This window comes from Phyllopteryx taeniolatus, chromosome 15 (assembly GCF_024500385.1).
Source record: "Phyllopteryx taeniolatus isolate TA_2022b chromosome 15, UOR_Ptae_1.2, whole genome shotgun sequence".
In the NCBI taxonomy this organism is placed as follows: Eukaryota; Metazoa; Chordata; class Actinopteri; order Syngnathiformes; family Syngnathidae; genus Phyllopteryx; species Phyllopteryx taeniolatus.
Window position 1 is genome coordinate 502672 of NC_084516.1, and position 16153 is coordinate 518824.

Consider the following 16153-nt stretch of genomic DNA (forward strand, 5'->3'; position numbering starts at 1 on the left):
GTCAGTCGCAGGGCACATATTGACACAGTCAGCCATTCGCACTCACGTTCACAGCGTCACTGAGTTTGAACTGAACCCACACTGCCTGCACCCAAGTAAGGCCAATGGCCTACACCATCAGTGATTGACATGGCGGTTTCTTCAACCCTACCTAACATAAACTAAAGTGAAAAGCAGCACACATTTCTCTTTTCCCTCTCTAAAAAAACTATACTGAGTAGAGCACAAAAGTATACAGTCATTTGTATAAAGTCTAGCTGTAGTTACTGTGTTTCCCCTAGGTTGAAAATGTACTTGTGGTGGTGGGCAGGGCGGCGCCGTGGTGTTTGGTAAGCGCAATACAATAATATATTTATTAAGGGCCGACCAATATGGATTTAAAAAAATTTTTTTTAGGCCAATGTAGAAACCGGTTTGGCAGAGGAAAAAAAAAAAGATAACTGATGAAATGATTTATAATAAATTAAATAACTTATTTTGGGGTTGCTAAACTAACTTTGCATCACATTTCCTCGACTCCCATTATTTTCTTCAGGCATGTCTCCTACCAAGCCAAATAATAAACAGATGCCTTTGAAAGAGTTGCTTTTTAAATAAAGGATATGCTGTACATACCACACAAATAGTCAAGCTAATGTTAGTCTATACAAGTTACAGCATACCGTTTGTTGCTGTTAATCTTTTCTAAGCTTTAATATGACTTTCTCACAGGGTTATTTTTAACCAGTATGACGATATGAATAGCAAACAAATGGACTTGAATTAAAACTTTATGTATTTTCTTTTCACTGGGGTAGGTTACACTTTGATAACAGTTTTAGAACACACTTGCTTAAATTCCATATGCTAGTTGGTTATTTGAATTTGAGTCGATTGACCAACATTTTAAGGTGTAGTTTAACTTGTTTGCTATCCGAATACCCGTTTAAAAATTTTGGTAGGATACTAAAATATTCGATAGCTGCAACTCACATTCTGCACAATGCATTTCTATCATACATACATTACAATACCAACATATGCAGTAAAAGATAGAAGTGAATGAGAATAAATTTTTTGGGGGGGTGGGGAGGCGCAATTATTCAGTTAGTTGACGCAATATCTATTGGATAATCGATTCTAAAAGGAGTCGATAGTGACAGCTTGAATCCGATTCATGGATTAATCCAAAAAATAATGGACAGATGAGTCAATTATTAGTTGCAGCTCTAAACCGTACGAGGGGTTGGGTGATGAATCCATTTGATTAATTTGAGGTGAATCCTCGGGACAACTTTTAAAATAGATTTATTAATTTATATTTATTTCTTGGGGGGGACTTAGGGTGAGTTCTCGCTGATGTGCACTGCTTACTAGTGATCTATTGGTGCACTGCTCACTAGTGATTTACTATTAAGCCGATTATCGGGGCGGATATTTGAGATTTTGGCACATATCGGCATCGGCATTTAGATTTTAAAAAATAATAATTTTTTTAATCTGACGGCTGCTAATTCAATGCTCTGGGTTATTTTGGATCTGATGCGGTCGCGGCGAGCCTCTATGGCTGTGAATTCTTTCTCCAGCATTGTGCCGCCCACAGCACCACCTGATTGGTAACAGCCAATCAGCATGCAGTAAAAGCCGTGCAATGTATGCACAATGCGTTCAGTCTTACACGCACGGGACCGAGAAGAGAAAGTTTTACCAACTGGAGATGGCCCAGGGAGCAAACAAACGTTTCAAAGGCATGTTCTCCCCGTGCCTGCGTGGGTTTTCTCCGGGCACTCCGCTTTCCTCCCACATCCCAAAAACATGCATAAATTGGAGACTCTAAATTGCCCGTAGGTATGACTGTGAGTGCGAATGGTTGTTTGTTTGTATGTGCCCTGCGATTGGCTGGCAACCAGTTCAGGGTGTACCCCGCCTCCTGCCCGATTACAGCTGGGATAGGCTCCAGCACGCCCGCACCCTTCCCCTTTACGTCCGCATGTTGTCCTCTATATAAGCAGCGTGTCGGCAGGAAATGCTCCCAGTCAGTCAAGCGGAGCGCTTATTAAGTTACAGATTTTGGAACTTGGTGCAGACATAAGACGCGCCGCATTATAAGGTGGTGCCCTGTCCATTTTGGAGAAAATGTAAGACTTTTAAGTGCGCCTCATGGTCGTGAAAATATGGTATATATATATATATATATATATATATATATATATATAAAAACACGCAGCAGCTCTGCTCCCTTGCAGTCCCTGCAGACGTCCCTGTTAGTGTTAATTGCTTACATGTACATTTGCTTCCAGTAAATGTACTTTCAATCATGTAAAGCACATTGAGTTACGTTGTGTATGAAATGCAATGAATGAAAAATGCTGCCAGTGCCTTGCGCCAACCCCTGGTAGTTAACAATAGGGGAAGAGGTTAGCTCGCAGGCTAACACCCAGCTAGCTGCTAATTTGCCACGTCAACCATATTAGTGGTTCTGGAGTGTTTGTGTGTGTGTGAGTGAGAGTAAAATTGAGTTTGTTTTATTGCAGGGAAGAATGCACGTTGAGGGTATGGCTAGAGAATTGTGTGTGCACGCGACAGCAAAACATTCGTGTTTAAAAACTGTAGTGACATCATGGCCGTTGAACTATAGTTCTGCTGCTGCAGGAGGAGCAGGCAGCTGCATATGAATGCACGGGAATGACGGACAGCCACAATAGGCGACGGAGAGAACGCGATCCTTCCGCAGCCGCGTTGACGAGATGTCCGGCACTCTGCTGGCACGTCACACCGGTTGTGGATGAGCTTAATCTGGACCTCGAGGAGCCGGCCATCAATGGCTGGAAAGCGGAACCACTGCAGTCGTGCACATGACAACGCCAGCTCTCTTTTATTTGCTTGCTATTTAGCAAACTCGATCTAAATTTGCAGTTAACTTCACAAGAGATGCTCCTGACCCTGGGAACTCCCTGCACTTGTCTTTTTTTTAACTTTAAACAAAAATATTATTATTATTTTAATTATGTGGTATGTAAAACATTAACATTACAATTATATTGAAATTTTGGAAGACTTTATTAGCTATAGAAAACTTTAGGGTGCTATTTATTTGGACAGATAAGTTTTTATTTAACTTTGTAAGACATGCTGCTAATCCTGGGAGCTCCCTGCACTTTTTGGTACAATTTTAAAACAAAAATGCCTATTTTCTAAGATTTTGCAAATCTGAAAACGTGTTTAAAAAACATGCTTAAAGGCATTTAAATGAAGTGTTGGCATTTTTGTTATTTCAAATTTTGATGCCAATATTTTTCTTTTTACCGCAAAATGAATATCCGCTCCGATTATCGCTTATCGGCCTCCTTGACTAATAATAATCGGTATTGGCACTGAAGGAAAACGTATCGTATAAACGTAAACGTCTATCACTGTTGCTTACATGAACAACATGGCTGGGAACAGAAAGGATCTATTTTACAAAAGTAGTATAAAGTCAGTGTTGACAGTTTAGTGATTTGCTCGCCACATTTAGCTACTTATCCGACCCTAGGAAGGGAAAAAAAAAAGGTTATTTTCCACCCATATCACATAGCCTTAATTTGATGTCCTACGGAATGTGAGACTGACATCGTTAAACAGTTGTGGCCATGCCCCCTGCTGCCTTGTGGCAGACTGCGAATAAAAATCAAACCTGTTCAGAAAATGGAAGTTCCTTTCTTGCTCAAAGGCAAATTTCATGCCTGCAGGCTTAAATATGATTCAATACATTCTTCTTCGCCGTGTGGTGCATGCTACTAGCATAGCATTAGCCACCACACACAAACACACAACACTGCTGTGTGTTCAGTGCTCAACCTCGGTTTTGCAAATTTTGTAAAAAAACAAAAAACACGCTTGATGTCCTGAATGCATGTGGGAAAATGTGTTATGGCCCGATCAAAGCAAGAAAAACGTTTTGGCTAGAATTCCAAAAGGTCAGCAGCTCCGACACCGTAGCACGATGGCGGCAGGGGATGTTTCTCTTCGCCTGGATCTGCGGCGGCCTTAGTCAAGCTGGAGGTAATTAAGAAGGGGGGTCATTGCCATTCACTCGATCGATTGCATTCCTGGGTGGCTTTTTCAGGCACAGTGTTAAGCTGCTTTCGCTCTTACTCAAAGGTGCCATGCCATCAATCTTTTCTGGTTTGTGGGATGATTTGGGTCAGCCTTTTCCTTTTTCCAAAAGTCAGGTCGCACACTCACGGCGAGGTATCGTTGCGGTTTTGTGGAAGAGGGTTTCTGGAGCACCTTTAGGGCTGCAGCGAACATTAATGTTTTTAAGAACAGGCTCAAGACCCGACTTTTTAATTTAGCTTATCACTAATATATAATTTTCCTTTTAATGTATTTTGAACTGTTTTATCCTTTTAACTTTATTTGCTTTCAAAGGTTTATGACTGTAATGTTTTACCGAACGCTGGCTCTTTTTTTTTTTTTTTTCATGATTTTTTTGAGTTTCTTTTCGCGTTTCTTCAGAGGGAGCCCTCTGCACCGGGAGCTGTAATTGACCGCCGCCATGGTCCTGCCTCATGGGGTCCTCGGTCGCCGCTACACCTGGGCCCCATGCCGGTACCGTGTGGCCACGGTCTGCCGTCTGTTCTCAGTGCAGATTTGGTTTCTCTGTGCCCAGCCAATAATAATAATAATAATAACAATATTATTTGCTTACTCTTTTGACTGTGTGTGTGTGTGTGTGTGTGTGTGTGTGTGTGTGAGTGTGAGTGTGAGTGCATGCACATGTATGTAGATGTGGATGAGTAGTGGGAGGGGATTGATTTTAACTATAGCATGTTGAGATGCATATCGTTGTATGAAAAGGGGTCTATAAATAAAAGTTAAATTTGATTTTAAAATGCCCAGGATGTCCTTTTTCAAGCCATTCTAGTTGGTCTTTTATGCCAGGCATTTAAGACGGCCGGATTTCTCGCTAATATTCGATGGGTAAAAAAGCTTGGCTCTGATTGGATCGTTGTTGTTCTTCAATTAAATATGGCTTGGCGATATCACGGTGTCTTGTGGCAGCCAAGTGTTCGTAGAGACATCACGTTATGATCCTACAATGTCTTTCTATCATCGTGAAGCGCAATTCAACAAGCATTGAATTGTTAGCCCACTCATATCGTTTCATAAAATCATATCGTAATCATTTTGCAAGCTGTTTATTGTGTTTTGGATTCAAACGACAAAGTGTATACATGTCAAACTTAAACCACGTCAGAGACTCATTTTGACCCATGTTATGCATAAAACAGTAGAACAAATTTGGTTTCTGATGGCATGAGACCTTTAACAAATAGATTCAAGGAGTTTTATTGTCATACCAACACACGTCATTTACACACGATTTGGCAAAATAGATTTTTTTGTGTCCGGGTTAATCATCAAGATTGTTCCTTGGCTCCCCTGCAGTGTGGACTCCCTCCTTGGGTCAATACTGCTTTCGTTATACAGTGATACCTCCTCCATCGTGGGAGTTACGTTCCGGACCGCCCCCACGAGAAGTGAAATCCGTGATATATAAATACCCTATTTAAATACACCCTAGGCATGTTTTTATAGCATTTACTTTTATTTTAAGATATTTACACACACCTTTAAAACAATACAAACACATTTAAGCACATAATATATTGAGAGAGAGAGAGGGAGCAAGAGCAATGGATACACCAAAAATATTGTACATAAAGTACAAAAAAAATAGATAACTTCAATAACACACACAAAAAAATCCACAGTATAACGGGACCGCTAAGATTTGTCCTTAGCTCCCTTCCATTGTGGAGTCCCTCAGGTCTCTGTTCTTGGGCCAGTACGACTTTGGTTATACATGCTCACTCTCAGTCACTTGGTCATTTGCTTTCAGAAAATGTCTTCCCCTTGCAATGCTGATGACAGCCACATTTGTATCTCTGCCAACCCGATAACGTGGACCAACTCACCCCACTCCATGAGTGCCTAGCTTTACAAGGTGGTCTTGATTTCATGGTACTTCTGTTGGACTTTTGTACCCGCCCTGTCGGTTTAACTCTCGTAGCGTTTTGGTGGAAGGTGTTTGCTGACTCCCATTTCACATGAGCTTGAATGTGACACACAGCCACATCTCTAGTGAAGAGGTTGTCAACACTTGTGCAGCCACATTAAATCGCAATCTTTTTTTCCCCTCTTGAGTGGTACAAGTTAAAGGTCACATTAATTATTAATTAATTATCATTTTTGTTTTATCCCAAAAAGCTGGCATTTGAACTGGAGTGTGTAAACCTTTTAGATGCGCTGAAAGTCAGAATATGTTTTTCCACAAATGTGGTAGTGTGGTGTGGAGAAGGCGAACTAGCTAGCAAGATGCAACTTTCCTTCTGCTCGTTTCAAACCCAAAATGGTCAAATGACAAACGGAATGGCCAGCAAATTGAATAAGTACTTAAGAATATTGATGTAATAATAGTTATTACAGGAAGTACATATTTAACTTTATGTACTTGATTATATTGTGTCGTTGGACTGATTATAGTGAATCTCGTGCGACTTGCCGGCTTGACGTTGAACCTGCGTAACGGGTTTAATGTGTCAATATTGAAACGTGCGTGGCGTTTACACAGCCGCGGATGACGCAACTGCACTCTTGCTTTGGGCTGTTATTGCGCAACACTTATGGCGAACGTATTGTCGGGAACGTACGCGGGCCGAACGGTTTACATTCTGCATCAGCTGGGCAAGCCACCATTTTCTTTTACAAACATAAATAAGGCAGGAGAACGTCCTCAAAAACGCAATGACTGGGGACAAGCGCAAAAGAGGAAGCGAGCGCCGCACTTGATTTAACTTCCGCTACTCTAGAGGCGCATCCAATAAGTTACATACGCCGGCACGGTGAACGACTGGTTAGCACATCTGCCTCACAGTTGTGAGTTTGTGGGTTCAAATCCGGCCTCGCCTGTGTGGAGTTTGCATGTTCTCCCCGTGCCTGCGTGGCTTTTCTCCGGGCACTCCGCTTTCCTCCCACATCCCCAAAACATGCGCGCTAGGTTGATTGAAGTCTCTAAATTGCCCGTAGGTGTGAATGTGAGTGCGAATGGTTGTTTGTTTCTATGTGCTCTACCATTGGCTGGCGACCAGTTCAGGTAATACCCCGCCTCTCGCCCAAAGTCAGTTGGGAGAGGCTCCAGCCCGCGCCAAGTCCAGAGAAAAGTCCTTTTGTGGGACTTTCCACATGGCATGGAGCAGGTCTAAGACCGAGACCAACTGAAGACCACGTGAGCAAGCACCAGGCGATGGAGGCCAGGAAAAACTTGGGAGGAAACCTCCAGCAGACCCGAGACTCGGTGTGGGCGGCAGCCGTCTGCCTCGACCACTTGTGTTTGAAAGTTGGAAAGAAGAGACAGAAAGCAAAGGAGCGACAGAGTGAGAGAGATGGAGGGAGAGGGTGACAAAGAGAGAGACAGAGAGAGACTCATAGTGAGATCAGAAGTCAGACAAAACTAGTAGGGCTGGGCGATTTATCGAAATGTAATGTAATGAAATGTTTTGCTTCTAACGATCGTAAATATGTAATAATTGAAGAAAAAGGATTATTTTGGCGCGGGTTGTTTATGCAAGTTCCCGGGTTGCAAACGCACCCTGTGTTATTTGTATCAAGCGTTTGTCGCGTGTTCCTCTGCCCTCCCCGAGCGTGCGTTAAGCTGTTTATTGATGATGATGTTTACTGTCAAACAAAAAGAATTACACACAATGAATATTTCAATACAAGACAGACAATGTTACCAATCACCAGCTTATGCTAACAGTCAATGGAAAACCCTATTGACTGGCTAGCTAACATGAGCATTAGATCACAGGATACATTTACCTTCAAATAATGAATACACACACACAAATGCCGTAGTAACACATAGAGACAGACTATATAACAATACTCAAAGGCATATATTCTTTCTAATCTGTGAAAAACAAGTTCATTGAAGTTTTATTGTGACTTCTCATTTTCTTCTTTTCTGCTGACTAAATATGCAGCTTTATGCATGCATCGCACCACACTGCCCCTAAGAGGCCAAGGCGCGTACAGCAGGGACAGCAGATACAGTCACGGCTTTGTATAAAAAGACACAAACGCTTTTTTCCCTGACTGACTGACATGAAATCGGATTAAACATGCAAACTTCACACAGGCGAGGCCGGATTTGGACCCCGGTCCTCAGAACTGTGAGGCACATGTGCTAAACAGTTGTCCGACGATGGCGACGCTCATGCCTGACTGACGCCCGTCCCGCTTTGTGTCCTCAGCATCCGCAGCGTGATGCAGAAATATCTGGAGGAGCGCGACGAGCTCGCCTTCGACAAGATCTTCAACCAGAAGATCGGTGAGTACGCGGCAAGCATGAGTCACGAGGAAGGGGGCCTCTCGTTTTCAAATCATGCCACGAGTAACAGTAAAGACACAAATTCTAATTTGGCCATTTTTTTATGTTGCCTTGATGTGTAAATGTCTCCCATCCTGAAACTGCCACGTTTGAAGTCTTATTTTCCGAAAGTTCTTGAAAATTGTAGGCCGTAACAGTAAAGACAATCAAGAGCTAAATAAGTTAGTTTCATGGCAGTCCGATGCAAATGTCATCTGAACAACGAGATTTCTTCAACTTGTACAGGAAAAATCATAAAACAGTGAGAACCGCTTCAATTTTAAGACAAAAGTGCATAACGGAAAAGACATGCAAGTTGCCACACTTTCACAAATTCATACATATTCATTCATATCTCATAAATAAATAACAGCATTTTATTTTGCTGTCTGCTATTGTGTGAAGGTAAAATGGCAGCCTCAACACAGATCCCTCTGGTGTATTGCAACACCGTCATCAGGCTCCCACCGGTGGCATTAACGCAAAAGACTGCTTGAGTGACATTTGTAAAAGAAGCACACAAAAAAAAACATTGGAAAAGGAACTCTTTGTACACCAAGGTGCGTTTGTGTTTTCATGGAAAAGGAGAAAATCCGATAGATACGAACATGTCATCGCTATCTTCACTAAACATGTTGCAATTCCTCAAAGTTCATTTGGGACACTTAACGGTCAAGACATTTTGGCATTGACAGTTTGAAAATATCAATCCAAAAATACAATTTAGAAACAATTACTATTAGGGGCGTCATCTGTTCAATGTCAGCAAAAAAACGAAATCTCCAAGTTGACCACTCTTCTGGAAGCAGTCTATTCCGTATCCAGCAGCGCCCGGATAGCGATCACAACAGCAGCTGCTAAGCTACTAGCATAGTAGCAACAAGGAGGAAAGGCGTCTCTATACTACCGCGCTCGCGCGGCCGACAACGCCTGCATTCCATAACGTGACCGACGAATTGGCCCGCACGGCCCCTCTGCGTAGCTTGACGCGCACACATCAAAAATTGTTGCTGCGCGTAGAACGCCACGGAGATCATCTCTCGTGATTGCTCCGTTTTAGTCACATGCTGTAAAGACGTACTCAGCGTGCCCCTCGGTTCTACATACCATCTACACCGCCGCCTTCTCGATCGATTTTGCAGCATCATTAAACGTATCATCTGGTCATCTAGGTCCTTTTGTTCTAGCAGACCCTGTTCCACGGTCGCCATTGTTGTTGCTTTGTTCCTTGTTACGGAAAGGAAAGGAAAAACGGCTACCGGAAATGGAAACTTCCACCGTGTTGTGTCCTATCCAATAGCAGCCGTAGCGACACCCCCGACTAGGAGGTGAACTGCAGTACATTTTCAAAACTGCGCGCGCGTGTAAAGGCCAACTACGCGCGGGACAGCCGTAGTGACGTCAGCGCCTGTCCTAACCTCTGCCCGTGCCAGTATAAAGAAGCCTTAAGAGTGAAGGTTGCTTGCTTAAAGTCCTTTATTGCCACTCCATTTGAAGTTCACTATAAAACTAAAACACACGTAAAAAAATAATTACACATATTAAATGTACAAATACATCAGACTTCATTTCTTTCTTTGTTTTTGTTCATAAAAATCGCTAGCTCAAAGTTAACACAATGAATGAAAAACACCATTGAACTCGCAGCTCTTATCGCTCTCAAAATAAGGAATATCGGTCCACAAACTCTGTATATATATAACAATATTCTCTGGCATATATTATTCAAATTCTGTGAAAAACAAATTACAGTAACAATATTCGATCTTGACTTCTACTTTCTTAGTTACTGCAAGTGTATCTCACTGCGTGCACCGCACTGCACCTTGGAGGTCGAGACGTGCACAGCAGGAACAGCAATTGTCAATATAACAAAATCCCAGTTGAATCAAGAAGTTCAAAAGTGTGGCACTCGCTTGCCGGATGCTAACGCTAGCCCGGAGGAAGCTGCGGCTCCGCACGCACTTCCTCCCGCGACAGGAAGTGCGCCAGGGGAACGCGGCTGCCTCGCCGGCGGCAGCGGTACTTACTCTTCTTCGTCTACGTCACCCTCTCGAGTCCACCACTCACCCACAACCCCCGGACACTCGTCAGCCCCCCCGAGAATAGGCGGCCTTAATTCTGACTGCATGCGTGCGTGTGGGTTTCCGCTTTTGTAATGGGTCCCACAACAGGAAGTTGAAGTGTGCCACACTTAACTGACTCACAAGTTTGTTTTACGATGCCGTAAAATGCTTAAGTAATTTTTTTGCACTTTTTACAAGATAAGTTCCATAAAACATTCATAGAAACATAAATAGATACTAAACAAAGGACAAATACGGTAAAAGTTTGGATCCACACACCCTCCGCCACTAAAATGGTTCGACCCATCTGTTCGCTCTGTTAACCAGGAAGTCGTCTGGTCCCGAATAACAGAAAAAAAGTAGGCACATGCAGCTAAAAAGACAAAATTGGAATCAAAAGGGTCATGCCCGCGTGATCATCGTCTTCTTCATCAGTCACCCTTGATCGAATCAACAAGGTGGCACACGTCTGGTCGTCACCGTTCAAGAACAAGGAAGTAGTCGGTTCTCTAATAGTACATGCTAGGCCACATCAAGTTAACTGTTCGCCCGCCAGACGGTTTCCAGCGTCGTGGAGGATCGTAATATGTAGATTTTTGTGTTCTGGCAATAAGCGCACCGATCCTGCCAAAGAAAAGTTTGCTTCTAGCTTTTTTCATTCTTAGGACAGTAGAGCATGGGTTGCTTTCACCAACAGCATCAGTTTGTGAGCAAAAAGCAGAGAAAGTGAGGGTTTCTTTTCTTTGAAAAACCCCACTTTGTGAGTAAAAAGCAGAGAAAAAGTGCTTTTTTTCGGTTGAAAAACCAATTCGAGCAAAAACCAGAGAAAATGTTTTTTTGTTGTTGTGAAAAACACCAGTTTAGGAGGAAAAGGAGAGGAAGCAAACTTTTTTTTGGGTGAAAAACACCACTTTGTGAGCAAAAAGCAGAGAGAAAAACAGATTTTTGGTTAAACACACCTGTTTATAAGCAAAAAGTAGAGAAAACTAGCTTTTTTCGGTGAAAAACATCAGTTAAAAAGTAAAAAGCTGAGAAAATGAGCTTTTTTTTGTTGGTGGAAAACACCAGTTTATGAGCAAAAAGCAGAAAAAAACAGCTTTTTTTCCATTGAAAAACCACTTTGTGAGCAAAAAGCAGAAAAATAGGCTTTTTGGGTGAAAAAAGTGAGTCAAAAGCAAAGAAAACCAAGACTTCAGTAGTTTCTGTGCATTTTTGTTAAAAAGACATCTTCATAAATCATACATTACGTCACACTTCTGTCCCCGTCCATCCAATGTTTACAAAACGCTAATATTGTTGCAGCAATAATCATGGGATGCTCACAATGACAAAACTGTCCATCGAGAAATTGTCTGTTCACTAAAAAACAGCATTTATTGTTATATTTTCTTTCACTTTATAACATTATAAATTGCTGCTATTCGAGCTAACATTAAAAATGACGGCCACCTAACCGTGATTTATTTGCTTGAGTCCAAAGTTGAAGTCGTCAGAAAGGCAGGTACACTCTTAAAGGCAACGCAGGTTTAGAAACAATCAATAAAATCACGCAACTCCCACATTGTTTCTTTTCCTCCGCTTAGTGATATTGTAAAAGGATTTATTTTCCTGAGCCACCTCTGTGATATGTTTTGATTTAAAATGTAGATGTTACATTTGAAGTGAGGGAAGAATGTAAGACGATTTATTTTTTTTAGTGATATGGAGTGGACCTATTTTACGCTTTCATTTTTGGGACTAATGGAATTGCGGAAGAATATGTTTTCACGGGAGTTTGAATAGTTATTCCCTCTCCATGTGATGTTCATTCACCCGTGACCTTTGACTCACTAGTACACCAATAAAGAGTGATACTGCTACAATATGCTTCAACAATTTGTCAACGTACAGATGGCACAAAACTACATTCTAAGTACAACGGCTCGTTATTTTATGCCGAGACAACGCTACGATGATATCGAGGCACTTTTAATTTGAAGAAGAAGAATCATCTTTTATTGTCATGAACATGCATGCATGCACACGAAATTTGTTCTCTGCATTTAACCCATCACAGTGAACACATACACATGTTAGTGGAACACACTGGAGCAGGGGGCAGCTGAAGCGCCCGGGGAGCATTTCGGGGTATCAGTGTCTTGCTCAAGGACACCACAGCCGTGAGTCCGGGGGATGTTGGCGGATGGTCCAGTCGGGGTTTTGAACCTAGCTCCCCCACGGTGGCAGGCGATGATCTTAACCATTGGGCCACGTGAATTTTGTGGCATCCCTACTTTCACGCTGTCGGATCAACTTTCTCAAATTGGATCTGCTGCTCTCACCGACACCGACGTTTTTTTGGCGCTCTCTTGAATATCCGGACTGCTATTTGAAACCAAGCTAATGCGAGCCTCCTTCAGCTGAGAGCTCATATTTTGTTCGTAACCCCGTCCGAGCGCATGGCGTCACTGGGCGAGACACTTAACCCGCGTTGCCTACGAACGAATGCGGTCGGAGGGCCCGTAGGTGCAGAATGGCAGCCACACTTCCGTCAGACTGGCCCCTGCGGGGCAGCTGTGGCTACGCTAGTAGCTTACGCATACGTAAGCGTGTCTCTTCGTAGGTGCCATTTTCGGGGGTCCTTAGCCAAACCGATGTTGTTTTGCACATGGCACATACCGGCGCTATATACCTACTTGGGGCGTGCCTTCAGCGTCCTCCTTCACGCGCACCCTTCCCCCTTTACGTCCGCAAATGTCCAAAATGATCTATTGCTCTTGCTCTCGCTCAATATACAATGTTTAAATGTCTTTGTGTTGTTTTTAAAGTCCTGTCAATGCTATAAAGACATGCCTCGGGTGTATGGCGGCTACTGCCGACTTCAGGGGTGTCAAACTTATCTTTGTCACAGGCCACATCGCAGTTATGACTTCCCTCGGAGGGCCGTATGATTGTGGACCCATATAAATGAAGGATTACCTCATATACTCTAATTACAGTATACACAACACATTGATGAATAACCAGTTTTGAAATCAGACGCGTATAAAAACATGTTTTTCAACTATTCCATTTCTTTTCAAAGTGGGATTGGTAACAAAGAAATGCTTGCTCAATGGTATTACAGCAGAACACAATTACTGATTTTGATTTTACTTTCGCGGGCCACATAAAATGATGTGGTGGGCTGGATCTGACCCCAGGGCCACCAGTTTGACATCTATGGCCTACATGAAGGAGTCGGTCACAAATGCTCCAGAATCCTCAGAAGATAAAGAATATATGCCTGTGGCTTTTGTCTGTCTCCAGGAGCTGCGCCACCGTTTTGTGTTAGCCCGTCGATGGGATTTTGCATTGTTTGTTAGCATTAACCTAAGCGTACTTTCGTAAGGCAAAGCTATGTACTTTTTTTAAATACACAGGGTGCTGTCTTTTTCTTCTTCTTTCCTTGTTCTTGTTTGTCGTCATCGTCGTCTTAGTAATGTTGTAGCAAAATGTTTTTTTTCATTTTCTTTTATAGATGAAGGGCCTTTTTCCAAATCCCACCCAGTCCAAAATTCTTCTTCTTCCTCTTCTTGTCGTCACGCCTCGGCATGCTTCCTCTCCATCTGTCAGATTTGTGGAATGGATGATGGAGAGTTGTGTGTTGCCAGGCAACTGCAGTTGCCACGGTGACGGCAACGGAAGAAAGTGCTTGCGTGCGCTGCCGCTTTAGCTCGTCAACGGTGGGAAATGAAATTGATTAATGGGGAAAAAAGCAACAATCTGAAAAGAAGAAGAGGGGCGCCAAATCGGGCCAGACTCTTCTATCCCCGAGTATTTCCCACAATGCACCCCTCCTGGGGAGCTGCGCCTCCGGCGGCGCTCGGCCGTCGTGGCACCTTCACGGCCAACTAAATGTGCGCTCGATCATCCGTCAAGTCCAAGTGCTTCGAAGCGCAAATAACGTGAGCAAACACGTGTAGCGGTGGCAGCTGGTCAATAGAGGGCGATAGTGCGCCACCCTAATGCGCTTGCTCGTCACTGGCTTTATTTTTTTGTCATTTACTGTTATTAATTCTGCATATTTGGTGTTTTTTTTTTCCTCGATGAAGAAAAATATGTCAATACAAATATCCATCCATCCATTTTCCAAGCCCCTTATCCTCACAAGGGTGGCGGGAGTGCTGGAGCCTATCCCAGCTATCTTCGGGCAGGAGGCGGGGCACACCCTGAACTGGTTGCCAGCCAACTGCAGTGCACACATAAACAAACAACCATTCACACTCACATTCACACCTACGGGCAATTTAGAGTCTTCAATTAACCTACCACGCATGTTTTTGGGATGTGGGAGGAAAGCGGAGTGCCCGGAGAAAAGCCACGCAGGCACGGGGAGAACATGCAAACTCCACACAGGCGGGGCCGGGGATTGAACCATGGTCCTCAGAATTGTGAGGCAGTTGCTCTAACCAGTCATCCGCTTCTCCTCACTAGGGTCGCGGGCTGCTGGAGCCTATCCCAGCTATCTTCGGGCGCGAGGCGGGGTACACCCTGAACCGGTCGCCAGCCAATTGCAGGGCACATAGCCGTCAATACAAATATTCACAGTAAAATCAAAATATTTCCAAATACAGACGTGACGCCGGGATGCGTCTCCAACAACCTGCCGGCTTTCAACAAGTGGGCGTGCGTGCGTGCGAGCGAGCGAGCGAGGAGCGCCTTTACCATCAGAAGGACGCGTGCGTGCATGACCCACTAACGTTAGGCTATCAGCCAGCTAGCTATGAGAAACGAGAGGCACTTTGTGTGCTGCTATATCTTGACCACGGCCAGAAAGCCTTGTTTGCACTTGAGTGAGGAACACACATACGCGCGCACACACACACACACACACACATCCAGTAGTAAAAGGTTAGCGTATGTATAATGCAACACAGAAGCGTCTCTTTTTATTTTTGGACAGCAAACAGTGGAAATGTGTAGCTTGCTGCAGCTGCTTGTCCACTTGTGATGCGTGTGGGTGCGTGTGTGTGTGTGTGTGTGTGCACATCGGAAGAAACGGAAAAGGACTTTTCTTCACAAGCGTCATGTTTGACCCGAGCAGTTTGTGGCGATGCCTGAAGGGAATTCTTCAAAAATGTGATTTGATGACAACCAAACTTTTGTTGAATTTTTTTTTATGATGTCTATTTTTGAATGTGGACGTCTTACAGTTAGGGGCCGACCGATTAATCGTCTGGTGTATTTGAGCCCTTTTTGTTTTTGCAAATTTTTCGTTTACACATTACAACATAAGACAAAGATTCAACTGAACATAAAGAAACCAAAATTTACCCCACAGTTTTAGCTGATTTTTGTCGCCGTTGTAAACTTAAAAGAAATACTGAAGGGCAATGTCTTGTAAAACTGTTGCGTGTTCTGCCTTGAATTCATATCTTTACTGTCATGCTACACAACCACAAAAGAAGTTATTCTATTCCTTGTTTGTTTTTTAAATTAATCGTCTGATGAATCGGTTATCAGAATTTTGCTCTGCCAAATATGGGAATCAGCCTCCAAAAATCCATACCGGTCGAGCGATCGCTCGAAGGTTTGTCCGCGTGTAGATTGTTGTGCTTGAAGGTGGAGGACAGAGGTCAACTGCCAGACGAGGGGGGCGGAATTTGGATTAAACAGGAAGTAGGACAAAGGACATGTAGTCTAGGACAAAAGAGACAAGATGTAGGATGTG

General features: G+C 43.3%; 1 protein-coding gene across 6 annotated transcripts in view; it reads left to right on the forward strand.

Moving 5' to 3' along the window:
* Window positions 1-16153, forward strand: part of grk3 (G protein-coupled receptor kinase 3) — a 48543-nt gene that overhangs the window by 4492 nt on the left and 27898 nt on the right. For all 6 annotated transcript variants that reach the window (XR_009792165.1, XR_009792162.1, XR_009792163.1 and 3 more), the window contains exon 2: window positions 8280-8356. Coding sequence is in view for 2 of the 6 variants with exons in the window: in XM_061800249.1 (XP_061656233.1) it covers window positions 8280-8356 (77 nt within the window). In the remaining 4 variants the exon portion in view is untranslated. The remainder of the gene's footprint in view (window positions 1-8279; window positions 8357-16153) is intronic.